Source organism: Cyprinus carpio, chromosome B21 (assembly GCF_018340385.1).
Source record: "Cyprinus carpio isolate SPL01 chromosome B21, ASM1834038v1, whole genome shotgun sequence".
Classification (NCBI taxonomy): domain Eukaryota; kingdom Metazoa; phylum Chordata; class Actinopteri; order Cypriniformes; family Cyprinidae; genus Cyprinus; species Cyprinus carpio.
In genome coordinates, this window is record NC_056617.1 from 14,058,235 (window position 1) to 14,086,229 (window position 27,995).

General features: G+C 37.1%; 1 protein-coding gene across 1 annotated transcript in view; it reads right to left on the reverse strand.

The window, feature by feature from the left end:
* Positions 1-16,250: 16,250 nt before the first annotated feature.
* The window catches only part of LOC109045885 (solute carrier organic anion transporter family member 2B1-like), a 34,680-nt gene continuing 22,935 nt past the window's right edge, over positions 16,251-27,995 (reverse strand). Inside the window, exons 9-18 of the mRNA XM_042748293.1 lie at positions 27,820-27,913; positions 27,392-27,522; positions 25,432-25,538; positions 24,068-24,234; positions 23,034-23,223; positions 22,346-22,484; positions 20,362-20,531; positions 19,259-19,323; positions 18,479-18,599; positions 16,251-17,257 (exon numbers count right to left, since the gene is read on the reverse strand). Of these exons, the coding sequence (XP_042604227.1) occupies positions 17,044-17,257; positions 18,479-18,599; positions 19,259-19,323; positions 20,362-20,531; positions 22,346-22,484; positions 23,034-23,223; positions 24,068-24,234; positions 25,432-25,538; positions 27,392-27,522; positions 27,820-27,913 (1,398 nt within the window). The 3' untranslated portion in view covers positions 16,251-17,043. The remainder of the gene's footprint in view (positions 17,258-18,478; positions 18,600-19,258; positions 19,324-20,361; positions 20,532-22,345; positions 22,485-23,033; positions 23,224-24,067; positions 24,235-25,431; positions 25,539-27,391; positions 27,523-27,819; positions 27,914-27,995) is intronic.

Consider the following 27,995-nt stretch of genomic DNA (forward strand, 5'->3'; position numbering starts at 1 on the left):
GACTTCCCCCACAATAAATAAATAAATAAATAAACAAACAAACAAACTGGTTGCGAGTTCGAGTCTTGGGCCGGCATGAATTGTAGGTGGGGGGAGTGAATGTACAGCGCTCTCTCCACCCTCAATACCACGACTGAGGTACCCTTGAGCAAGGCACCGAAGGCCCACTACTCTGGGTGTGTGTTCACTGCTGTGTGTGTGCACTTTGGATGGGTTAAATGCAGAGCACAAATTCTGAGTATGGGTCACCATACTTGGCTGTATGTCAGTTCACTTTAACTTTCACTTTTTTTTTCACTAAAACAAAACTCCCTATTGAAATAACGAAACTCCAATTGAAGAACTGCAATAAACATGTATTTTCATTAGCATATATGTGAATACAGTTGAATGTGTTTTATAATCAATAGAGAACAAAACTATAGATTTGATGTTAATATTTATTTTTAGTGAATGCATTTCTAGAAAAAATTGCAGTGCTTTCTTTTGCAGTAAAGTTGAACTGTTAAGATAATTTTGTCTTTGGATGGCTGTGCTAATTGGGGGAAGTCGTGGCCTGATGGTTAGAGAGTTTGACTCCTAAGGTTGTGGGTTCGAGTCTTGGGCCGGCAATACCACGACTGAGGTGCCTTCAAGCAAGGCACCGAAGCCTAAACTATTCCCCGGGCACCGCAGCATAAATGGCTACCCACTGCTCCGTGTGTGTGTTCACTGCTGTGTGTGTGCACTTTGGATGGGTTAAATGCAGAGCACGAATTCTGAAAATACATACCTAAAATACATATTTTACAGTCACTATTATGCATATTGATCATAAACACAGCAAAAAGCTTCCTACCAGTTGCCCTCCTTCATAAAAACTAACATCTGGCACAGTTTTATCACAGGTAGAATGCAAAATTTCAATACAAGCATTTCAGTCAAATGTAATTTATGCAACATTTCAAACCTTTAACCCACGGGGGAAAATGAACCCATGGCAACAGTTTAAAAGTAGCCCAATTATATGAAAAAATAAATTTAAAAAAAAAATGCGGAATTGACAACCCTGCATCCAACACGAGCTGCAGGAGTCAAATTTAACTGATCACCAGTTGAGAGGAGAGATGGCTGACAAGATCATAATGGAGAATTTGATGCTCAACAGATCCTGAGCTCAGTGACATCTGATCTTCCTTTACACAGAGCGTCCGTGATTGCAAAATCGAGCAGCGAGTGCTCATTCAACAGAGAGTTAAATACTCTGCATATTGATAGCAGCTCTCTGATGCGCAAAGATTATATACAATATTAGAATGTTTGCGGGAGCGGGCGGGACTGGACACAAAAATCGCGGGAGTGGGCGATAATGGTCAGTCCTTCGCAGGGCTCTAAAACAAAAACACACACAATGATTGGTGACTGTAGAAAGCAAAATCTGAATCCCGGACATTTTGGGCGATTTAGAAATCTTGGCCGGATGCATTTTTTTAAGTTAAAAAAAGAGGACATGTCCGGGAAAAAGAGGACGTATGGTCACCCTAGTATATACATACATACATACAGGGCAGGACTTAGGGGGACTGGGGCCCATGTGTTTGAGGTTATGTTTGGGCCCTATACCTACACTACAAATGCCCTCAAATAGAACATCATTATTAACACAGAACAGAACATTATTATTAGTAACACAAAATACACAAACACATGCTTTGAGGTTTATTAATAGTACAATTAATATGCAACATGTCTAGGCTATAGTCAAAGTTTAAATGCAATATTAAATATTCATTATAATATAATAAACAGGATGTGTTCTCTCAGCTGAAAGATCAAAACCCTGAAATAACTTTGAGCAAAAAATAAAATAAAAAATAAATAAAAGAAAAACAGATGTTGGCTTATTAGTATTATAAAAGTTATTGTCATATCTGTGTCTTCTTATTTCAGGTTCTTATTTAATCCATAATTTCAGTTGAATAAAAATACATGCTGGCTATTAACAATCAAATTAAATCACTATCAACAAAATTCAAAGATTGATTGTGCATAAATGTTAAGTTTAAATATAACATTTTAATGTAGAAATATTAAATGATGGCAAAAATTAAATAAGCTACTTTTTAAAATAAGAAACTACAACCTACAATCTTAATGAGTGAGTTGAATCAACCGATTTGTTTAAAAAGCTGATTCAGTTAACTTTACAAACGACTGTACTTATAGCCTGATTGAATCATTTATGGTCGGTGTAATGCTGAGGAACAAAACACTGTTGTTCGGAGACGCACCGGTTCTGCTGTTTGTTCTATTTTCTTTCTGACGGAGCAAAACTGAATTTTGTGTCTGAAAGTTACTCTGTAATCGTGCAGATATTTACTCTTGTTTGTGTGATAAGCTAAGTTCTATATCATAGGCATAACTCTGTTATAATAATAGAAACTCATTAAATTGCTAATTTTTATTTAAAATCATTTTGATGACATTTCTTCCCCTATGTGTAATGGCAGTAAGATGAGGGAGAGTGCTCAAAACTCATCAGATGATCGCTTTATTTAGTTGAACATAATATAGTATTATAGAATCATCCTCTGTAAAGAAATGAGGTGTAAACATTTGAGAACTTATCATTACCTTCTAAAAGTGCGCTCTTTGGGGCAAAAGGCTTAATGGAGCTGTTTAAAGTAGCTATGTGATAACAAACCAATCGGTGCAGACACGATTCAATACGTGTGTCCTTCTCCTATGTGAAATAATAATAAATACAAGTTTATGCTGTTTGACTGTGGCCTAGAAGGTTGTAGTCGTAAGCTGTAGCTCCGGCTGGCCCGTTTAGATCTTGCATGCACAGTGGAAATGTGACTAATAATTTCTTAATTCTGACTGGCATATAATGAACAAATCAAACAAACATAAATGGGCAAAGGTGGGGCCCTCTACAAGGCGGGGCCCATGGGTTGCAGCCCACTCAAGCCCAATGGTAAGTCTGGCCATGCATACATACATATCTATCCGTTCATACAGACACTATTCAGTGGTTGTCAAGGGCATAACAGACATAGCTCTATGTCTCTATGTCTGTTATGCCCTTGACAACCATTGGATGGCGCCATGAGATAGGGTATCATACATCATCCAAACCAAATAACCTAGTAAATGAATACAAATAATTGTTACTGATGAATATAATAAAATATAATATAATATAATAATAGTGTCTGTGTGTGTGTACTTGTATACTGGTATTTCCTATATTGTGAGGAACAAATGATAAAAAGTATTGTTTGGTCAGTATAAAAGTAATAGAAGCCTATGGAAAGTCCCCACAATGCACAGAAACAATTGTGTGTGTGTGTGTGTGTGTGTGTGTGTGTGTGTGTGTGTGTGTGTGTGTGTGTGTGTGTGTGTGTGTGTGTTTCTATCAGATTACAGAAAAATACAGACACAAAAAATGTAATACATAATAATAATAATACATATGAAATATACCATATTAATGTTATTTTTTTTAATGAAAGGTACCTGGTGACAGTACTTAAACTGTAAGGTTTTCATCTTAAACTGCACACAGCATTTGAACATGTGGAAATGTGAAAAAGACGGTCAAAGGCAATAGTTTTGGTGGACAAAACTCTGTTAGAAAGGAAATGTTTTAACCCCCCCCCCCCCCCCCCTTACAGGAAACACAGGCGACTCCACGTGAACTCTTTCACAACAGTATGAAAGAAGGAAACTGTTTGGATATAGCTGCGTTTCAAAAATAAAAATCAGCCAAACGGCCAAACAGACAGCTTATCTGAATTAGTTTCTTTAGAAAAAATAAAATGCGTGTGAACAATAGTGAATTTTTCAGCAGGGTTGTTATCAGAGCTAAATTACACCGAAGGTCTTGGCACAAGTCCAATGTTATGTAAGTCATCAGTGATAAAAACATGGCAACATGACATAATTGACTCTTGTTCTTGGTAAATGTACAGGGGCTATTTGAAATGAATAATAAGAGAAATGAAATTTCTAGGAAAATCAGTGCATTTTCACTCTTATCTTTAATCTGTCTTCAGTTCCCCAGTGCTGCATTATTTTCTGGGTGAAAGGTAGCTGACATACTAATATTGATAAATGTATATTGATACAAATTGGTTAATATTAATATTAAAAAGTTTTCCATTTCAAGTATAAATTCTGTGATGAAAATTTTTAGTTTAGTTTATTTTATTTACATCAGGACAATGTAAAGTTACATTAAAAAAAGATGGCTGCACCAGATTTAGCATTTAGGCTAATTTCCATCTGTAGTCCTACACAATTAAAATTACATAACAGAGTTAAAATTACATAACAAAAGGCAATTAACATATAAAAAAATGATATAACAAAGATGGTTAATACGATATAAAAAGGAAGTTTACAGAGAAGGTACAATATACAAATATAAAGTGCAAATTACCAATTTGTGTGCAAAATTAGCTAGTTGCAATGTTATAAGGTACTAAATATATGGAGTGCAACAGTTTTTATTCTTTTATAACACACAAAACACAATACAGTGTACTAGCCATTAAATGGTACCCACGAGGGTATCATCTGATGGCCAGATACCCGTCTGGTGCTTTTATTGTGAACAGGACTGGTGGTCTAAGAGCCAGTCGTTGACTGTCCGTGAGAAGCTGTAAAAATCTGCATTATTCTTTAGATTGTCTGGAAGCCCATTCCATTCTTTGATGGCTTTATAGGAAAAGGCTGATTGAGAGAAGGCAGACTTTCTTTTGGGTACATTGCAATCACCCCTATGACAGTAAAACCCACCTAATGAACAAGAAATCTTGGTATAGCTTCAGTGTTTTTGTATATCATAAACATGGGAAGCACTAGCATACCCGAAAGAAATTGTGACCCAATTACTCTTTTCAAAGTGGTTGGTCTCTGAACACTTTCCTATCTTTCATTGGTTAAACAAACCAACCCTAAAATCACAATGTTGCGACAGTATGTTTGTTCAGGAGGAGGTCTGTCTAAAGAAAACATTTTGGGTCCAGCAGGGACATTGGGATATACTAACAAGCCAAACCATAACCTCTTGACTTAAACAAACATAGAAATGTTTTACATTGGTCTCTACATATTAAAGGGATAGTTTTACAAAACATTTGCTAAATATTTAGATGTGATGTAGATGAGTTTGTTTTTCATTGCAACAGATTTAGATAATTTTTACATTACATCCTTTGCTCACCAATGGATCGTCTGCAGTGAATAGGTGCCATCAGAATGAGAGTTCAAACAGCTGATAAAAACATCACAACTAATCCATAACATGAGTCTTGCCCTCTTATCCATTTACAAGCAAAAAACAGTGCAAAACTATTCTCTTTTTTTTTTTTTTAATCTGTCTATTGAACTTTTACAATAATAACAGGATACAGATACAGGAGAATCGTGAAACAATATTTTTCTACCTCTACCCCCCACCCCCAGAGGAAAAAAAAAACCTTAAAGTGAATTTAAACAAACTAAATAAAACATAAAAAATAAAATATATAAAAAATAAAAACTCAATGCAAACTGTAAAACAAAGAACGTCAAGCCTAATGTCTCAAGTATAGAATATACAGTGGGTACGGAGAGTATTCAGACCCCCTTAAATTTTTTACTCTTTGTTATATTGCAGCCATTTGCTAAAATCATTTAAGTTCATTTTTTTCCTCATTAATGTACACACAGCACTCCATATTGACAGAAAAACACAGAATTGTTGAAATTTTTGCAGATTTAGTAAAAAAGAAAAACTGAAATATCACATGGTCCTAAGTATTCAGACCCTTTGCTCAGTATTTAGTAGAAGCACCCTTTTGATCTAATACAGGCATGAGTCTCTTTGGGAAAGATGGCAACAATTTTTCACAACCTGGATTTGGGGATCCTCTGCCATTCCTCCTTGCAGATCCTCTCCAGTTCTGTCAGGTTGGATGGTAAACGTTGGTTGACAGCCATTTCCAGGTCTCTCCAGAGGTGCTCAATTGGGGTTTTAAGTCAGGGCTCTGGCTGGGCCATTCAAGCAGCCATGCTGTGAAGCCACTCCTTCGTTATTTTAGCTGTGTGCAGGGTCATTGTCCTGTTGGAAGGTGAACCTTCGGCCCAGTCTGAGGTCCTGAGCACTCTGAAGAAGGTTTTGGTCCAGGATATCCCTGTACTTGGCCACATTCATCTTTCCCTCAATTGCAACCAGTCGTCCTGTCCCTGCAGCTGAAAACACCCCCACAGCATGATGCTGCCACCACCATGCTTCACTGTTGGCACTGTATTGGACCGGTTGATGAACAGTGCCTGGTTTTCTCCACACATACCACTTAGAATTAAGGCCAAAAAGTTCTATCTTGGTCTCATCAGACCAGAGAATCTTATTTCTCTGTTTTTTTCTAGCAAACTCCCATGCAGGCTTTCATGTGTCTTGCACTGAGGAGATGCTTCCGTCAGGCCACTCTGCCATAAAGCCCTGCCTGGTGGAGGGCTGCAGTGATGGTTGACTTTCTACAACTTTCTCCCATCTCCCGACTGCATCTCTGGAGCTCAGCCACAGTGATCTTTGGGTTCTTCTTTACCTCTCTCACCAAGGCTCTTCTCTCCCGATAGCTCAGTTTTGCCGGACGGCCAGCTTCTAGGAAGGGTTCTGGTCGTCCCAAACGTCTTCCATTTAAGGATTATGGAGGCCACTGTGCTGTTAGGAACCTAGGAACTTAGGAAAATTTTTTTGTAACCTGTCCAGATCTATGCCTTGCCACAATTCTGTCTCTAAGCTTTTCAGGCAGTTCCTTTGACCTTATGATTCTCATTTGCTCTGAACATGCACTGTGAGCTGTAAGGTCTTATATAGACAGGTGTGTGGCTTTCCTAATCAAGTCCAATCAGTATTAATCAAACACAGCTGGACTCAAATGAAGGTGTAGAACCATCTCAAGGATGATCAGAAGAAATGGAAAGCACCTGAGTTAAATATATGAGTGTCACACAGCAAAGGGTCTGAATACTTAGGACCATGAGATATTTCCGTTTTTCTTTTAATAAATCTGCCAAAAAATATCAACAATGTTTTTCTGTCAATATGGGGTGCTGTGTGTACATTAATGAGGAAAAAAAAGTAACTTAAATGATTTTAGCAAATGGCTGCAATATAACAAAGAGTGAAAAATGTAAGGGGGTCTGAATACTTTCCGTACCCACTGTATGTTGGAGCATTAAAGTTTAGACATTTTGACTATTTATCAAATGTATGCATATACCTCCACAAACAAAACCTTACAGCTTTAAAGTATATACATATACATACGTAAGTATCCACACATATGATCACAAACTCCTATCCAGACTCAGACCTCACTTTTGTACAGTAAATTCAGTGAATAAATTTTAATTGGATAAGACTATGATGTGCACAAATAGAGGAGGAATTTACATGGGGCAGGATCTGGTTTTAAGTCTCGTCATCAAATGTGAGGCAGAGATCCAACTCCCATTGTTGTTTAATAAAAGAGAGAGAGGAAGTGGAAATGGAGGAAATCAGCCTGTATAGTGTAGACAACACACCCTTTTTATTTAAGGCTACTTCAAGAATCTGATCAAGCAAAGATTTTGGAGAAAGATTCTGAAAATCAGGGAATGAGTTTTTAACAAAATTTCAGAGCTGCAAATATATAAAAAATTTTGTTTTAATTGAGAAAAGCTGGGAAAAACATTATCAATGTAAATATCATTGACAACTGAAATCTCTGCTCTCTGCCAAATATTAAATGCCTTGAAATTAAGTTAAGGGGGGAATAAAGGGTTGAGATTTATAGGTGAAACCACTGGTAAATGCTGAAGGCCAAAATGGGTTCGAAATTGGGACCAAATTCGTAACGATTGCCGGACAATGGAATTACCATAAGGGCAACGCGAGATGGCAGTAAGAGGGCCACACAATAATGCGGCAGGCGAGGCAGGGGAACAGGAACCCTCTTCAATACTGACCCCAGACGGGACCCAATCACTGAACAATCACAATCACTTTCCTTTAAAACCAGAATAATGTAGAATGTATATTTGCTGCCCAGTAGTAAAATAAAAAATTAGGAAGGGCAAGCCCGTCCTCAAGCTTTGGTTTCTGAAGTATTTCTGTACAAATTCTGGCTGGTTCTTTATTCCAAATAAAAGATGAGGTCTGTTGATTTAAAGTCTTAAAGAAAGATTTGGGCATAAAAATTGGGACACATTGAAAAAATACAGAAATCTAGATGAAACGTTTATCTTCACTGAATTCACATGTCCAGCCAATGAAAGGGGAAGAGCCGACCAGCGAGTAAAATCTTTCTGGACTTGTTGGAGGAGCATGGTAAAATTAGCCTTGAATAGATCTAAACACTTATGTGTAATTGTTACGTAAATATTTAAAACTATGGGAAGCAACTTTAAACATTGAAGTTCTCATTGGTAAATCAGAAACTGGAAAATGTATTGGATATAACTCACTTTTATTTATATTCAATTTATAGAGGGGAATAGGCTAAAAGAGTTTATAATTCTCAGAGCTTCGGGCAAAGAAACAACCGGATCAAGAGATATAGAGCAACACATCATCGGTGTATAATGAGATTTTATGAACAGCATCAGCTCTCCTAATCCCCTGTATAGCCTGCTCACTATGAATGGCAATTGCCAGTGGTTTAAATACCAGTGCAAAAAGCAAAGGTGAAAGTGGGCAGCCTTGTCTAGTGCCACGTTTTAAGGGGAAAATAGGGGAGGATACTCCATTGGCCTGAACAGAGCATACTGGGGAGGAATACAAAAGTTTTATCCAGGATATGAACGTATTGCCAAAACCAAATTTCTGTAGCACATAGAAAAGGTAATCCCATTCCACACGATCAAAGGCTTTCTCTGCGTCAAGTAGTAGAAGAGCCCTATGGGTGAGAATTGGAGAAATAAATTATATTAAATGCCCTTCTAATAATATGAGAAAGTAATCTGTTTTTGATAAAACCAGTTTGGTCGCTATGCATGATTGTCTGTAAAACTGATTCAAGACGATTTGCAAGCATTTTAGCCAGTATCTTTATATCTACGTTCAAAAGACTGATTGGCCTTTACAATCCACATTCATGTGGGTCTTTGTTTTTTTTTTCAAAAGCAAAGAAATACAAGCCTGAATGAGGGTTGGAGGCAGGCAGCCATTATTAAGGGAGTCCAATAACATGTCTAGGAGTGGCGCTTTAAGTGTTTGAGAAAACCTCTTAAATAATTCAACAGGGAACCTATCCGGCCCAGAGGTCTTTCATCGTTCTGCATACTCTCAATTATCTCCTCTGCAGAAAAAGGTAATTCTAGCTCTTCTCTCATTGCGTCCATTATTGAAGCTATGGACAATGGTTCAAAAAAACTTTCCATAAGGGACCTATCCATGGGGGGTTCTGACTTGTATAGAAGAGAGTAATAATCGTTAAAATGTTTAGTAATACTAACAAGGTCAGTAATCAAAATACCTTCGGAGGACCGAATCTTAAAAAAATAATTTTCAGCTGACTTTTCTGCTTGAAAGGTCAAGGTGGCTTGTCACCATGCTCAAAAAATGCATGTTTAGTGTCCAAAACTATTTTAAATAAATATGTTATTTTATTTTGATGCAAGTGGACAACAGAGGACTGGCCTGGCACAAGCTTAGGGTGGTTTTTAAGACTCTTATCTCAACCCCCCTGAACAGAGATCTATAAAGGGCAACGATGTCACACCCTCAGGATTTGAGTGAGCCAGTATGAAAGTGTACCTTCTGAGGGAAAGTTTACGACCCTTTGTCCCCGGGCATATGTTTTGCATATAGTCTTTGATTGGATGTTCATGAAGAGACTATTAAAGACTCTGGTAACACTAATACCTTCCATAGGTATCAACATATACTGTAATATAAATGAACATTTAGAACATTAAAAATGCAGCCGAAAGATACCAAACATGGCATACCTGTGACCTCTTTTAAAAATAGTGTGCAATTCTTTAATGTTCATTTTAAAAGAGTTTGTATCAAAATATATAAGCAAAACACTGTAAGAGGAACAATAATGAGATGGGGAAAATTGGGTACATCTCCCTACATTTCTCAAGTGGTTATATCTAGAGGGAGATAGAATTAGGATGGACTGTATAGTACAAGTGTACATTTGTCTGTTTCAAAGTGAATTTAGAGTGAAAACTCTACATTCCTTTGAGTTGTAAAACAATCATATCTTGATGCTTGTCTTTGTTACCAAGGTAACCAGAGGTCTGTTCTGCCCTTTTGAGATGTTAGTTGCATTTCAGGGGAAGGGTCCATAGACCCTCATAGTTGGCCCTTTGGTTAGATGAGGGGGCATTAGATATTATTTGTTAAATATAACAAATAGTTGTGTGTCTGATTGGTCCTACATAATTACCCCCTTTCGAACGTTGTTGTCTGTCCAATAGACAACAGCGAGCAAAGTCAGAAGTCAAAGGTGACAGGTCAGAAGTCAGAAGTCAAAGGTGACAGGTCAAATTCTACACCCCAAATCTGTTCTATTGAAGAAACAAACACATGTACATCTTGGAATTGGGGGTGAGTACATTTTCAGCACATTTTCATTATTGGGTGGATATGTATTTTAACATAGGAAACATTACACACACTGCTAAACATCAGGGAAACAGGCAAGCTAGTACAATGAAGTCACAATTAGATTATATTTATTAAAATAGACTTGTTCATAATTTATTTATCTATGTGTGTGGCAAGGCTTTGTGTTGGTTATACTCTGACATGCTTAGATGAATTGTAAAGGGATGTCAGACCACTTTAGGTAGACAGATAAACGCATGAATTCCAAATATGCATTTCAGGGAAGATCTCAAAATAAATTTCATGTCTACCCTGTTGTCTGTTATCTTAATCACTATGTTTTTACCTATTTTAGTCATACAAGTATCTGCACCACTGACAGCCATAAATGGGTGCTTCATCAGCAGATGACATTAAGATAAAAAACAAAAAGTCTGTGCTTGGAATGATCACAGGAAGTCATTATGTACCATCCCCCATTCTCATCATCTTCCCAAGTATTTGAATACCAGTTTTTGTTCAGCAAAAGTTCAACATAGTTCAGCAGCTGTGAAAGTGGATAAATTTCTTCTTGTGTCCTTGCTGTCCTGGCAATCATCCCACTGAGTAGGAGTACAGTTATGGAATGTTGCAGTTATTAAGTGCAGCTTAAGCTGAATAGCAATTTATTGCTGCTTCCGTAAAAACAGAAGGATACCTCTCCCAAGAGAGACTAAAATATGTTAAAAACAACACATTGAAGTTAAAGTTCAACCTCAAAACCGTGTAAATATAGGACAGGACATTTGGTTAAACAAGCCTAGCAAGGGCTGAGTTAAACAAGCCAACCAAGATATGTTGCACAATTTAGCCCTACAGGCAAAGTTAAAAATTTAACCTGATGTTTGTTGCAATATTTAATTAATTTTACCTAAGAGGTCATTGCTTACTTATATTTTATGTAGTATGTAATACTTGATATATATATATATATATATATATATATATATATATATATATATATATATATATATATATATCATTAACGCTGACAGCCCTTATATATATATGAATACTTGATATAAATAAAGTGATGGTAATGATTATTTCCAGCAAAGTACCATATATTTAGAGTTTATATTACTGTCAGGGTTTTGCACTGTCACTGGTTTTGTGTCTTGTTTCTTGTTTATGTCTTGTCAGCACATGGTCTTGTTAATTGTTTTCTCGGCCATGTGCTCCCTTAGTCCCTCCTCCTTGTTTCATTTCTACGTCACCCTCTTGTTAGCCTTGTTAGTCTAATTGTGCTCACCTGTTCCTCATGTGTTTTCCCCCTATTTATAGTGCTCCTTACCCTTTTGTGTTTGCTGGTTCGTGGTCATTTTCACCCCCTTTGTCACTGTCTTCGTAGCTGTCTGTGGATGTGGCTTTATATGTGCCTGTGTCTCCCTGTCTGGTTGGTCTTGTGCCCTTGTTTTGTCTAGTCCTTGTTGTTTCATGTTGTTGTCTTGCTCCTTAAGTTGGTAATCTGTTTGTTCTTGCTTTTATTTTACTTGTAATTTAGTTTTTCTAGTCCTGATTCTTGGTTTTGTTTGATATTCTTTAAGTTGGTTAAATTTTTCCCTTGTCTTGGGTTTAATCTGTGTTTCTGTGGAGCTTTGTCGTGTCTAGTCTTGTGTTAGAGTTCCTGACCTGTTCCCGTGTGTCCTGCCCTGGTTCTACCTGCCTGGCTCTTGGTTTGCTTCAGAGTCGGCGGTCACCAAATGTTTGAGCTCTGCTCTGATGCCTTGTGTTGTCTTCTCCATCTGCCTGGTCTTGCCGCCCCCTCTGTTGCCAATGTGTTCTGCAAGTTTTCTGAAGCTGACCCAGTGGCCTTCCCTAGCTGTTCCTGTTTATTGTGTTCCTGTTGTGGTATTTGTGCACTTCACTACCCTCTTGTATCAGTCTGTTTTGTCAAACCATTGTTACTCACTCTGCAACTGGGTCCTCCTTCTTAAATCCCTGACAATTACAAGTTAACATTAAATTGCAGAAGCAATATTTCTAGGTACGTTTTTGTTTGTTTGCCCCTTTTACAAAAATAGTTCCAAACGAAGCCAAAACTAAATCAACCGCAAAGTCTCTGAGAAGTTGCATTTCATTCATAAATATAATGATTAAGGGTGTTTGAATGAATCAGTATAGTAAATGATTTAAAGGGGTCATTTGATACGATTAAAATTTTTCCTTTCTCTTTGGAGTGTTACGAGCTCTTGGTGCATAAAGAATATCTGTAAAGTTGCAAAGACTAAAGTCTCAAATCCAAAGAGATATTCTTTATGAAAGTTAAGACTAGTCCACGCCTAAAACGGCTCTTTCTAACACGCCCCCACAGCTCTACATCTCTACAAACAGACAGTATAAGTCATTATAACCAGTAATATCCCCACTGGATGACACAACTGCCTCATTTGTAATAGATTTTATTGTTTTTGTCCTGTCACGCCGGGGTTCTGACAGGGACACACCATAACAGTACATGTTGAGGGGTGTAACATTTCCGTCAGAGCCTGAAACATTTGGCCAATCACAACGCCCTGGATAGTTGGCCAATCAGAGCACACCTCGCTTTTCAGACCGATGAGCTTTGTAAATAATGATGCGTTTCAGAAGGCGGGGCATAGAGGAGAAACAAAATGTACATTATGTGGAAAATAATGTGTTATTTGAACCTTAAACCGCATAAACACTTTTCATTACACCAAATACACCAAATAATGTTCTTTTTAGCAACATCATATGACCCCTTTAAATGATTTGTTGAAAAATCCAAATCCACTTACACACAGTCTGAGAGGAGAGATATCTAAAAATGGTGAAATTTTCTAGTACTATGGTATTTTATTAATGTGCCACTGAGCCACACAAATTCTATGGCCAGAACTATCATGAGACTGTCTGCGGTAGAAGCCCGACTGTCTGACGGTAGAAGCCTCGTCAGCCCGAGCCCACTGCTGACGGGGAGCCAGGGCCTGCCGCGACCAACAAGCCATCGCCAGAGAGAGCGATAGAGCTGAGGAGCTGAGGCTGTGATGTCAGTCCAGGTGCGAGAGCCAGCTACAGAGCCCACCACATGGGAGAAAGTCGCGGATGGTGTGAGTGCGGAGAGGAGGTCCACTCAATGCACCGTGGCTGAGGGTGGGCTGAGTATGGCGCAGCGAAAGTGCCAAAATGAAGGAAAAGATGGCCCCCATCCCCAGGTTCTGGTCTGAAAGCCCGGATGTTGTTAAGTGTTCAGCCTAGAGGGTTCTCTTGATTCATAGTTTAGTGTCGTTTGGCAGCCCCTCTGCACACCCTCAGCCCACCATCTATGTGGTGCGAGCTCCGAAGAACTGCCATCCTCCAGCGTCGCCATTGCTGGAGTTTCCCTTGACTCCGCATCCAGCCTCTAAGCCCCGGACTCCGTCTCGGCCCATGGACCTGTCAGCTCCACCATGGCTCCTAGCTCCCTCCTCTCCACCGTGGCCCAGCAGTCTACTAGCTCTGCCAGGCTCCCTTGTCCGTCTGGCTCCGACTTGGTCTGGCATCGACCATCCTGCGCCTCAGGACTCCACTCCTCTGGCTTTGCCTCATTTCTTCGTCCTTCCAGCTCCGTCAGACTCCTTCATACCCTCGGCTCCTCCTCAGTACTCTGTTGCTCCTGCTCCACCGCGGCCTCCCGGATCCACGCCTTTGCATGCCTGCTGAATCCTGCAGCTCATCTCGCAACCTCAAGTCAGGGGGTAGGGGGAGGGGATACACCGCTCTACAGTATTTTTATAGTGATTGCAGTACCAGTTTAGGCCACAATCCTACATACGGCTCCTTTAAGTCCTAGTCTGTGCAGTCTGTCTTGGTCGGGTCTTGTTATGTACATTTGATTCTGCCATTCCCAGTGTTGGATGTACCGTGTTTTTCTTGGATTAAAGACTGTTTCGTTTATTCCTCGTCTCCATCGTTCCTCACCATCACAGATTGTGATGACCTCAACCTTGTGCTTCTTAATTTTACAGAAACATGAGGGAAGCATGTTGACATCAACTTTCTCATCTTCATAATGTACAGGACAACTGATTAGAAAGTGGGTAGTAACTACTTAATTGAGTGAGTAGTAACTACTTAATTTTCACTATTACAGCACAGGCTAGTCATAAAAGTTATTCTAGCACTTCATCCTAAACTAGGAGGAGATACAGGTGAAGGGAGGGAATGGGATAGCTTAACATCTAACTGCCCACCTATGTTTGTAATGTGATACGTAGGAAAGAAAACATCAGCACTGTTACAGCACACAAATCACACTGGAAAAGAGTGACTCATATGATGGAGTGATATCTACACTCCCCATCTTTTATGAAGGAAGTGAAAAGAAGCACTCATCCATGTACAGTATCAAGGGCACAATAGGTAATAGAGTGGGGTGCTCTAATGCATTTTTGCTCCCTTTTTCCCTGTTTTGTCTTTAGTGTGATTATGGGGAAAGCATAGCACACATAGCAGTTGAGCCTTAACTAGTAAGATAATGAGAGTGAGAGGAAGAATAAGCTCAGTTATCAAACTCTCAGTGCAAAATAGTCCTGACCGCAGTTGGAAATGTATCACTTAAATGCCGCTGACTTAACCATTGCCTCCCTGAACTTTTGGACTATCGTCTCAACGGTAGTGCCAAATAGTCTGGAAGGCAAAATCAGGCCGTCCAGAAGGCTATGTACTTCTTCTTTAGCTCCAACCAGATATCCCGTAGTTGCCGCTCCATGGCAACAATAGCAGTAAGCGAGCAGCTGATGAGTGGTCTGCTTGGTGGCATGGAGGGCAAAATCTGTGCTGTGGTGGAGCTTCAGACAGCCATGTTAATCTAAATTTCTATGTGACTCTAAGGACATGCCTCGGTCTCCGTACTGTTGTGATACATCATTTTCACATAGCAGCAGTGATGAGAGATCACAACTCTCATCACGTATCGGTGAATCTTACCATCCCTACTAGAGTTGCATGAACACAGGCTTTGTAGGGTTTCTTCCATGACTTCACCCTCCGGAAGAAATGGAAGACTCACGTCCAGTGATTGTCTACAAACCGAGAGGAACTGCTTATATCCACCACAACTCCTATCACATCTGTCTTCTTAGTGACAGAGTGGGCCAACAACAGGCAGATCAGAAGAGGAAGCTAGGTGTACTTCCTGAACTGGCCTGAAAACAAAAAAAGCTAGTGAGCAAGGCTGGGTAAATAGGCTAGGCCCATCTCAAACTCCTCAGCAAGCTCTACCTGCGAGCCCCACATTTGGAGTCACTAAGCGATCTCGGCGGCAGCTAGATCCAAACTACATGCTGCAGTTGCCTGGCTTCTGTCCCTCTTAAATGTGTCACAGTGAGCGCAGCCAGTTCCCTCAAGAGCTGACTGAGTGTGCTCCACTCTGAGATGGATGACACAAAGATCATGTGTGTCCTCTGTGGTAATAGACCTCTGGCATGCATCTTTTAAAAGTAAAAAAAAAACATATAAACAGCTATTTGATTAGTATTTTTTTCAAAATCAGTACTCTTCAAATATAATTATGAGCTTAGAAATAGAAACTGTAACAATTGGATAATTTTACATGTGATTATTTGGCCTGTAGGTATGTAGGGCATTGTGCACAGCATTTTAATTCAATCAAAACACATCAAACAAGCCATTTATGAAATATGAAATTTGTATTTTTGTTTCAACAAAACAGGGATAAATGTAGATTTAGTAGAACATATAAAAGTGATATAAAATCTTAGTTGATTAAACATGTTAAGTATATTTATGTGAAGGTATATGCCACATATATTCACGTGACTGGTTATTCGTAAATGTACCATAGTACAATACAATTCATATAAAAAGCTTCAGATGCACCAATATGAGTAGATATTTCATACACTAGTTATGCAAACAGATGTAACACGTTACAGCAACCAAACCAAAATGTGTTAGTCCGCACTACAAAATGACTAACAAACTTGACATAAACACATCACAGTAAAAAAAAAAAAAGTAACCACAGAAGTCGCACCACGACAGAAGGTCTATTTATATCAACATACTTTGCTCCTTGTCTACCCTAAATAGTGAGTTCAAATAATGCTACTCACATTTTCACATTTTTAGCATATAAAATGTGTAAAGTACAACTGAGTGTTCACAGACAAAATATATAAAATCTAAGGAGAAGTAAAGAAAATATTTCAGGCTTTGGCAGAGATAATACATAAACAATAGCATGTATTTTAAAGTGGACGTTATTTCCTTGCATCAGTATGTCTGGCTGTTGGCAACTGTTTGTAGAAATGAGTGTGTTCACAGTCTGGTTTAACCCTCTGTCAAACTTACCCTTTTTGAGTAGTTGCACTTATGGTAAGCTGAGAAACTCCAGGTTTCTTAAGACTAACTAAACTTCCACCCAAAAAAAGACATTCCCATAATTCTATTCACTACTGTCTTTACTCTCTAAGTGTCTTTTGTGTATTGCAGTGTCCATTTGATTTGTTCAACATCTGTTTGGCATCTTTCATTTCTTGGGAACTTCCACTTTTGGTCTGATTGCTCATTTTCTCATTCTGTTCCTGCGTTGAATTCGTTCTTCTAAGCACCACAAAAGACAGGAAAAAACAGACAAAACCACCAAATATAAAGAAAATCTGGAGTCCAAGGAATCTGTGAACCAAAAAATATTTGACATTTGTAAGTTTACCTGGCTGACAAAAAATAAATGAAAAAAAAAATGCTTAAATCAGGCTTGTCTGTTATAGTGGATTTTGGGGGGCTTTCTTTGGGCAGACAGGGAGACACTTTTCCAACCATGGCCAGATGGGAGGCCAACTATACCAGTATAAACCTATTAAAGCGATAGTTCACCCAAAAATGAAAATTTGATGTTTATCTGCTTACTCCCAGGGCACCCAAGATGTAAGTGACTTTATTTCTTCAGTAGAACACAAATTATGATTTTTAACTTCAGGCGTTGCAGTTTCTCAGTCTACAATGCTTGGCAAATGGTAACAGAATCTATGAGAGAAAAAAACATACACAGACAAATCCAAATTAAACCCTGTGGCTCGTGATGATACATTGATGTGTAAAGACACAAAATGATCGGTCTGTGCAAGAAACAACAGTTTTTATATAGTTCGTTTTTTTTTTAACCTCTGATTCACGCAATGTCCAAACTGTTAGAACTCTTGTGAACGTGCTTCACAGCAGCAGGCTCGTGAGACATCATCTTCTTCTTCTTGCTTTATGGCGGATCGCAGACTTATAAGTGCATTACCGCCACCTATCTCTCAAATGGCCCATTAACACACTATCTACAATCTCAATTAGGAGTGTCAATGGTCCACTTGAGCGATAGGTGGCGGTAATGCACTTATAAGTCTGCGATCCACCATAAAGCAACAAGAAGAAGATGATGTCTCACAGCCTGCTGCTGTGATGCGCAATCACAAGAGTTCTAACAGTTTGGACATTGCGTGAATCAGAGGTAAAAAAATTATATAAATACTGTTCAGTTTCTTGCACAGACCGATTATTTTGTGTCTTTACACATCAATGTATCGTCACGAGCCGCAGGGTTTAATTTGGATTTGTCTGTGCATGTTTTTTTTTTCTCTCTTTTACCATTTGCCAAGCATTGTAGACTTAGAGACTTGCAACGCCTGAAGCTAAAAATCATAATTTGTGTTCTACTGAAGAAACAAAGTCACCTACATCTTGGATGCCCTGGGGGTAAGCAGATAAACATCAAATTTTCATTTTTGGGTGAACTATCGCTTTTAGACTTAATTTTTTTTTTTTTTTTTTTTTTTAAGGCATGGTATTATTTCTTTTGTTATAAAATCCATAATACATACAATATAAGGCAGATTAATTTAGAATTACCTGTGTCTGAAAAGGTCTAAATCGTAGTAGCTACATGATGTTGTCTTATTGCATTTCTTTCCCCACAGAATGCATGCAGTATCAATGGCACGGCCATACAGCACTGGAGCTGGAAGGAATGCTGTCAGGGAATTAAAGTTCCTTGTTAATATATCTTTTCACAAAACATTACCAGACTCAGCACAAATGATATAACCCGCCATTGTGTTGATCAATACCATACACACATTCATGAGTTACATAAAACACCACAAAAAGACTATGAGACCCATAACTGAAAAGCTCAAATATTGTCTTAACACACCTATTCCTATTTATTATATGATATCTGTTATGATGGTGAGTTATTACATTTTTTTTTAAGATATCACTGCAACTTTCACAATACTGGGAAAACTTGTTGTATAAACAAAGACAGATAACACTAAGCTAAACAGGGCAGGTCTGAATATGCCCGTAAACATTTCGAAATACTTACATTTCAACATTGTTTTTTTATTTTATTTTTGAGGTTTTGCCTTTTTAATAGATTAGACATAGCAGATAGTGCAGACCAGATTTAAACCTGTTTTAAGCACATGAGCACCATGGCTTAGCATGTGTGTGAACTGATTTACTAAGGATCTCACTACTACTGTCTGAAATTGTATTTATCATGCTTTGATATTCTTGTTTTTGTTTTGTTCACTAACTCAGTGCCCTCATACCAGGTTTAGGTTGTAACATGTTTCTGTTAAAATATGACGTGTCTGTTCTGCATGATCAACTTCTTTTGCTTACCAAGCACTCGAAACAGCATGAACTGAATTCCCAAGGCAAAAGATTTGTCTTCTGGAGTCACAGTCCTGAACAAAAGCCAGCAAATCACACATCATTTTTCAACATTGTTTGCATAAATAAGACATTTCAGTTAAATTTCAGGAATATCAGAGTATGAGCACTTTGAAAGAAGTCTTCTTTAACATATCTTTTAGGCTTGTTCCGGAAGTAAGTGCCTGTGGTCTGTTATTACACTGATAGCATTTTTTTGTGATGTTGACAGGGCCTGCACAGGCAGGTTTTTGACTATGGTATAAAGATACTATGACGTGTTATAGCTGAAGGGCATAGATGTATAGATGTGCAACATATCTGACTTTAAAAGACAAAGTGACTGAAAACATTAATCGGTGCAGCGATTAAAAGGTCATATTAAAAGGTGTATTTAGAGGTAAATTGAAATTTTGATAAAAAAAAAAATATAAATATATATATATATATATATATATATATATATATATATATATATATATATATATATATATATATATGTATATATATATACATATATATACATATATATACATATGTGTGTGTGTATATATATATATATATATATATATATAAATCATGCATAACTATAACTTTTGCGCTAAAATTAATGAGGAAAAAAATAATTAGAATTATAAAATAAATATTATTTTATTATGCTGTAGGTAGCAACTATGCATGTGTTGCACTACAACAAGTTGAAACCTGCTAAGCAAGTTCACCTTGACACTCTTCCTTTTAGACAAATCAATGCCACAATGTTCATTGACATCAGTTTTTAAAGTAGCAACATTCCATTGTTCTTCTCATAAATGTATTTTTCATTCGATTTTCTCTTCACTTGACCAAAATTATGAAATTACATAAAAATTTACATAACTGTTTTCAAACCATAACTCAATACTTGAGTTATATACAGAATATTAATATAAAACATATTTAAGAAAAACAGACATACAGATATGTACAGTAACTGTGAGATATTTATAAAACAGCAAGAGGTTACATTAGAGGGTCACTTTTAACAGATCATATTTACATAAAATAAAGGAAATTGAAAATAGAGGGAATACCTTAGGATCATCATAAAAGATGTAGTGTGGGAAAGTGAAGCCACAAAGCATGTAATGGAGGACAGGATCATGAAGGGAATGAGCCGATTACTACACTTATTTCCACATGGTCCTGGAAACGCAGAGCCTGGAGAGCCAGTTGATGCCACACATTCACAATTCATGTAGTTCTGTGGTAGATTTAGGGTGATTAAATGTTAGGTACTGAAAAGTTACATTTAATAGTTTTGAGAGGTTACTTTCAGAATAATTATATTTAGCACTATATCAACTACTTATTCTCATATTTGCAGGGAATTAAAAAAACCCTGTATGAATTAAAAAGTTCAATATCAATAAATATGTGCCAGAGTTAGGTAGTTAACTCATAAAGTTTTAAACATGCAGCCACTATATATATGTTTTATCACTATCTGCTTGTTTGTGCTACATATCTTATTAATGAATAACAGACATTTTTAACAGCTTCTAAGAAACCTATAAATCCACTAACACTGTTTTGTCTCATGACATTTCTCTATAGCTAATATCCATGTCTGGAAGATAAGTAGCATACTGCTCAGGAAGAGAAGTTTGTTTGTTTTGAAAGCAATTAAAAGGATATGGCGTTCAGGAAGTTGTTCAGGCTTTTTCTTTTTATGTGGCCAAAGTAGGTCATGAAACTTTTTGAATGTAAGCAAAAGCAAAATTTATATCCAAAACACATAATATGCATACAGCCACACACAAATAAAAAAAAAAATTCCAGATGAAAAATTCTCTGTATAAAAATAATTTCCCTATGTACTTTTCAAAAGCTAAACATCTTAAATAGTCAAATGAACATTCCATTATGACATGCAAACAGAGCTGCATGACCTTCTACATAAATACTGTCCTATTTCCTGACTGCTACAATTTTCATTCCACTGATTTGTTCTCCCAGTGGACAGAGGCTGTTACTATGTATCTAAATGTTGCCAACATGTTTTGGAAGGCTTAGACTGAGTTACATTCCCACTGTGTTATATTTATATAGTAATGTATCTGCGTCCTCATCGCTGCAGTCACAGTAGTCTGCTGACGTGCTCTACTTTCACTTCCAACTGCAGTTGGTATGCACTTAAAACAAGTATTAGTCTTGGTACTTTGAACAATTGGTTGTTTTAACTTGTCTACATTTGTGTTCGTAGGTCTGGGAGTGTGTTTGTTTAAACCACTATTTCCCAAGGTGAAATCCCCTAGATGGTGTACAACTCCATATATACATACATATATATATATATATATACATACATATATATATATATATACTTCAGTGGAACACAAATGCAGTTAAAGTTAGTGGGGTCCAAAACAGCATTGCACCCAGCTGACTTTTAAGGTCCTGTATGTGATGTAAAACGCTGGTCGTTTTAACTTGTCTACATTTGTGTTTGTAGGTCTGGGAGTGTGTTTGTTTAAACCACTATTTCCCAAGGTGAAATCCCCTAGATTATATATATATATATATATATATGTGTGTGTGTGTGTGTGTGTGGTGTGTGTGTGTGTGTGTGTGTGTGTGTGTGTATATATATATATATATATATATATATACATATATATATATATATACTTCAGTGGAACACAAATGCAGTTAAAGTTGGTGGGGTCCAAAACAGCATTGCACCCAAATGACTTTTAAGCTCCTGTATGTGATGTAAAACACTGAATGCTGAGGCATTTGTCAAAATATCTTCTTTTGTGCTCCATAGAAGAAAAATGTCATACAGGTGTGGAATGACATGAAATGACATGGATAAATGACAGAATGTTCTTTATTTCACGTGAACTATCCTACCAATCATCCACTGAGTTACTTTTTCTTAATCATTCACATAAAATCCTTTTGGTTAGTTCAAGCCAACCACTGCTCTTACGAAACTCCCTGTATTAGCCTCCCCTTTTGCGTCATTAACAAAGTACCATGCAGTTCCAGTAATGGAAGTTAAAGATAACTTACCAAGCCTTTCTCTTTGTCGGGTATTACTGTCTTACATCCTGCATGACAGGGAGAGAGGAATTCCACTCCATCTGAGCCACACACAGGGTTGAAGGCTTCATCAGAACAGGAACATGCATTGCTACACTGCTGAGAGGATCTGGGGACAAAAGTAAACAAAATGACGGCAAAGGCTCATAGAAATAACAGGGTGCCTTGCAGCAGGATTGTAAGCATTTAAAGAAAATTATTCTTTGCATATTAAGAGAAATAAAAAGAACAACTACTGATCTAAAATCCTTGAGGAATGTAGGAGAAAATGAAAGTGCAAATTTCAGCCCGAAGTTAAAATGTGGTCCATATCCAAAACTTTGTAATGGAAAACAGCTGTCAGAGGGTTTACACAGAACAAGACACTGTTGGTTCTGTTGATTCAAGTTGTAGCTGGAATTATGGGCTGAATCACTTAGATTTTGGCAACCCCTAATGAACACTTTTATCTTTTACTTGTATGTAAACAGAATGCATTTAAATCAGCATATAAAGAAAGCATATAAAATAAATGCTGATATAGGCATAGAACTCACTTGTGATTTTTCTTTCCTACAGGTTTTGTGGAAAGATACATTTTTTTTGGGTTCCAAATATGTGTTATTCAGCATAGAAAGTGCACAATATTTAAAGCATTTAAACATCAAACACAACTCACACATTATAGTTGATGCCAGAAACTTTGTTTGTGGGGCAGCCAATGAAGAGAAGTGGAATTGCGAACATAATGCTAACAAAAACCGCCACCATACACATCGCTGCTGAGGACCTGACAGTCAGACCCAACTTGCGTAGTATAACCCCTCCAGCCATAATACCTAACATGGCTGAAGGAATATTTAAGCCACCTGTGAACAGACAGACAAAACAAACAGGTTCAAAAGATGTGTAGGATTTTCTTTAAAAATAAAATAAAATAAATAAAAAATTAAAATTAAATCAAATTTAATTTAATTTAATTAAAAAAAAAACAGCAAAAAAAGCGTTAACGTGTTATTAACACGTTAATTTTGACAGCCCTAATATATATACAGTGTGTTTGTGTGTGTTTGTGTGTGTTCCTGTAGCTCAAGTGGTAGAGCATTGCGTTAACAAGCACAAGGTTGGGGGTTTGATCCCCCGGGGGCACATGATAGATAAAAATTGATAGCCTGAATGCACTGTTAGTTGCTTTGGATAAAAGCGTCTGCTAAATGCATAAATTTAATTTAAGTTTCCATAAATATATTTATGAATATGGTAAATTAATTATTTTGGAGGTAATAATATTGGTTTCTGTTTAATGTAATGCAATTTACATTTAATGTACTTTGTAAGTGTGTGTGTGTGTGTGTGTGTGTGTGTGTGTGTGTGTGTGTGTGTTTTAATGCTTCAGGTTTGGGTGGATCCCTGGGATTGTTCAGGTTGAAAACCCCTGCGCTACATTCCTTTATTAATACCACTGAACAATACATAATGAAAGATGCTTATTTCTCAGGACTTTGGAATCTTTTATAGTGACATATGGTATTGTGTGTGGATTAGTAGTGGTAAAAGTTTTGAATGAGTAATTTGTACCTTTGAAAAATAAGATATGATTTCACTGGCCACAAACATACAACACATATTGTTATGGTTTTGGCGGAACAAACATTTTTCTTCTTGAATAATAACCTCAACAAAAGGCATAGTTGATTTCTTTCAGTAACTCACCCATCATCATATTAGAAAAGGAGGCAGTCTGTGCAAATTGCCTCTCAATGAATTTGCCCATAAAAGTGGCCAGACCGGCAACCATGGCAGCAAGATTCACTTGAGCCAACACTACCAACAAATAATTTGTTGTTTTTCTGAGTGTTCTTTTTAATTTTTTGGGGAAATGTGGGGAGATATATGTGACAAAAAAATATGTGAAAAATATAAATATAATTTTTGTATTTTAGAGCAAAATTTTTTTTTTCAAAAAGGACAAGAACATTATATTTTGGAAGATTAATTAATATTTGAATGGATATAAGGATCTTTAGATCCAGGGATTTTTTACATTAAACATCAACAACCAAATATGTTTCATTTATCTGGAATAAATCAAATAAATAAATAATTAAATAAATAAAACACTGAAATCTATAAATATTACCAGAAATGTTAATATTAGACAAAATATTTTGGAGTTTGATAAATGACTTTAAACAAACAAACAAATAAAAACCTATAGAAAGGGTTAGTATTTCCTATTGTGTGCAGCCCACCCATTAAGAAAAAAATGTGCAAAGTTCATGAAATCTAACTGTTACAGGAACAGAACATTTGAATTATGAGTTTGCAGTTCAGAAAAAAACAAGATTGAGTCATTATTTGGCTTCTAATCAGGCATCTGGTTCTGACTAAGTAGGTCAAACTATGCAGCATTAAGTTTATATGCTAAATTTGGCATGAGCAGTATTATGATTGCAAGAGGGGATTCTTTTGAATCTGGATATAGTAGTTTCATTATAATGCCAGTGTAATATGGCCTAACAAATACAGTAATCTCATTAGGTTCTAAAGTAGGTCATAAACCTGCATCTTTCTACCTAACCACCCATAATCCAGTTTGACCAGATGCTGAATGCAATGAGATTTTATATGTGCTGTTTCGTTACTTGTCGACTGGCTGCTAAAACAATACAGACAGCATGTGCAATTATACAACTACCAGCGGGTGCAATTTATTTTTAATTAACTACTGTACACCACGTTGATGTTTGATACCTAAACTTGGAAACCTTTATTGTCTTAAAATCCATAACATTGCCAGTGTAAAATAAAACTTCCAGTGTAAAAGTCATCCTGTCTGAATCAGGAGAGAAATATGCACAGATCAAGCACTGTTTACTTGGATTTATTCACTTGATGGACTAGAGTCGTGTGGATCACTTGTGGATTATTGTGATGTTAAATGTCTCCTAATTCAGTTGAAGAAATATCTCATCTACATCTTGTATACATTTTCAGCATTTTCAATGTTCTTTTATAGTCAGCTATTCTTTAATGTGTGATTAATAAAATCGCAGATGGGTAAAATGGCAAACACACTTTTTAGGAACTCAGTGAGAGACACCTCTTCCTTTGTTTCAGATTTGGGCTTCTTGTCCTCCATCATTTTTTCTGTGGATGGCTCAACAGGGGCCTCTACGATTTCCTGAAGAGATTGAAATCTTCGATTTAATTTAATTTATTGTTGAACAACCACATTATGCTCAAAATCAAAGTGCAAAAGTGCAAAGTGGTAGCGAGGTACATACACTGTACACTCTTAAAAATAAAGGTTCCAAAAGGGTGTTTTTGCAGTAATGCCTTAGAACAACAATTTTTCGTTCCAAAAATAATCTTTCAGTGAAGAGTTCCTAAACGAACCATTTTGAAGAACATTTTAAAAATCTTAAGAACCTTTTTTGACTATGAAGAAACTTTTCTGCATTTGAAAGGTTCCATGGATGTTAAAGGTTCTTCATAGAACCATTGATGCCAATAAAGAACCTTTTTTTAAGAGTGTATTGGAAAAAAGTTTGTCATGCGCATCAATAATACCATCTTACACCAGCAAACCATCTTACCCTGTTCGTACGTAATCTGAACAAGGTTAGATTTACACCAATAATTTTTTTATATCCACATTTTTAAAGGTGTCATATGAAGCAATTTACATTTTTCCGTTCTCTTTGGAGTGTTACAAGCTCTTGAAGATCTGTAAAGTCTTCTGTAAGAGATATTCTTTATAAAAGTTGAGTCAACCACAACCCCCTAAAACGCCTCATTAAAACACGCCCCCACATGTCTACGTCACAATGTGGGAAGATTTTCACGCAAAGAAAGAAGGAGTAACTTTTATTCTCGCTGTTGCCACCGCCACCATGTTGTGGAGATGCTGTGTGTTTCATTGTGAAAGTGAAACTACTTTGTTTGGCCTTCCAAAAGAGGGCACAACTAGAAATCAGTGGTTAAGTTGTATTTACAACACTGTTCCAGAACAGTTCAACCCAAATATTTGGATGTGTCCAGCGCATTTTACAGAGGATGAGGACTGTTTCCTGGAAGAGTAGCCTACAATGCCAGTGTCTGTTTCTATAAAGTGGTGCAATTCCAACTTTGCTAGGACAGTCTGGCGCTTCTGACTCTGTAATTATGTTTACATATTTAAAGAATTTGCCACTGATTATTCCAATGCGGGTTTTGAGCAGTGTAGAGTAGCGCTTGTCGTAGCTCTTGTTGACATTTCTTCAATCACAAATGCATACATGGTTTTATGTTTACGCAGCGTGATACGCAGTATCAAGTCATTATAATCAGTAATTATGTGCCCACTGGATGCTACAAATGCCTCGTTTTATTTTTTTTTGTCTCGTTGCGACGGAGTTCAGACCACCGGGACTCGGCATCCCAGTATGTTATGGGGTATAACATTTCCGTCACACACTTGAGGAATTTGGCCAATCACAATGCACTGGATAGCTGGCCAATCAGCGCACACCTTGCTTTTCAGAACTATGAGCTTTGTAAAAATCTAGGCGTTTTAGGAAGGCAGGGCATAGAGGAGCCACAATAATTTACATTATGTGGAAAATAATGTATTTTTTTAACCTTAAACCACATAAACACATTGCATTACACCAAATACACAAAATAATGTTCTTTTTAGCAACATCATATGACCCCTTTAAATATGAGATTAAGCATCTTCCAATATCTGATTCACATTTACAGAACACAAACATTTAGTGCAAAAACATGTATAGACACAAACTTCATGCAAGGTTAACCTGTTATTTAATCTAGTTGAGCAAGATGGGGGAGAACAGGCTGAGACACGCTCCTCTGGGACTCATGTTTCTTTCCGTAGTTATAGTTTTTTTTTTAAATATGTTCTGTAAGACCCAAGCATACTTCAGGAGCAATGCCTAAATCTTATATGCCAAACTCTCCATCACTGATTAATCTAAATTTACTAATCAATTTTCAGAATCAAAAAGGCTACAAATTAGATTTTTGATATACCTCTCTAGACATCTTCCTTGGAAAAAACAGGTATGGCAAAGAAGTCAGGAGAAGGAGGGTGGCAGCCATCAGGAATCCCAACCACCAAGCTCCAACCCATCGGGGGTCATCATTTTTCAAATTTAAATAATCTGAAAAGTAAAACAGCTCATTCATAAAACATCTCTTACATATGAGAGACATAAAGCAAAACTTACTAAAAGTTCCTGTCTGTGTTTGATACACCAAGCAACATTGCTAAACATGTTGAATCTTGAGGTAAACACTTCTTTTTAAATTCAGTTTAGCTTGTCAAAATGCACTTGTCTAAACATGATTAGTACAGTTTCTAAAGTATTTACATTAGACTCTACTGTTGTTTAAGCTCAGTAAAGTGTATAAATTTACTTTCCATTTATGAAGGAGCAGATACGGCATATCAGACTTACTTGAAGACATCTTATCAATGTCAACATAGAAACGAAGCAGCACAGATGACATCATGTAGCCAAATGCCGGCCCAATTACAGTAACTGCGGAAAGGTATGCCTATAAAAAAAGATAAAGGTTGATTATTTCTTGAATTAACCACCGTATTATAAGAATTCAACCACTCTTTGTGGAA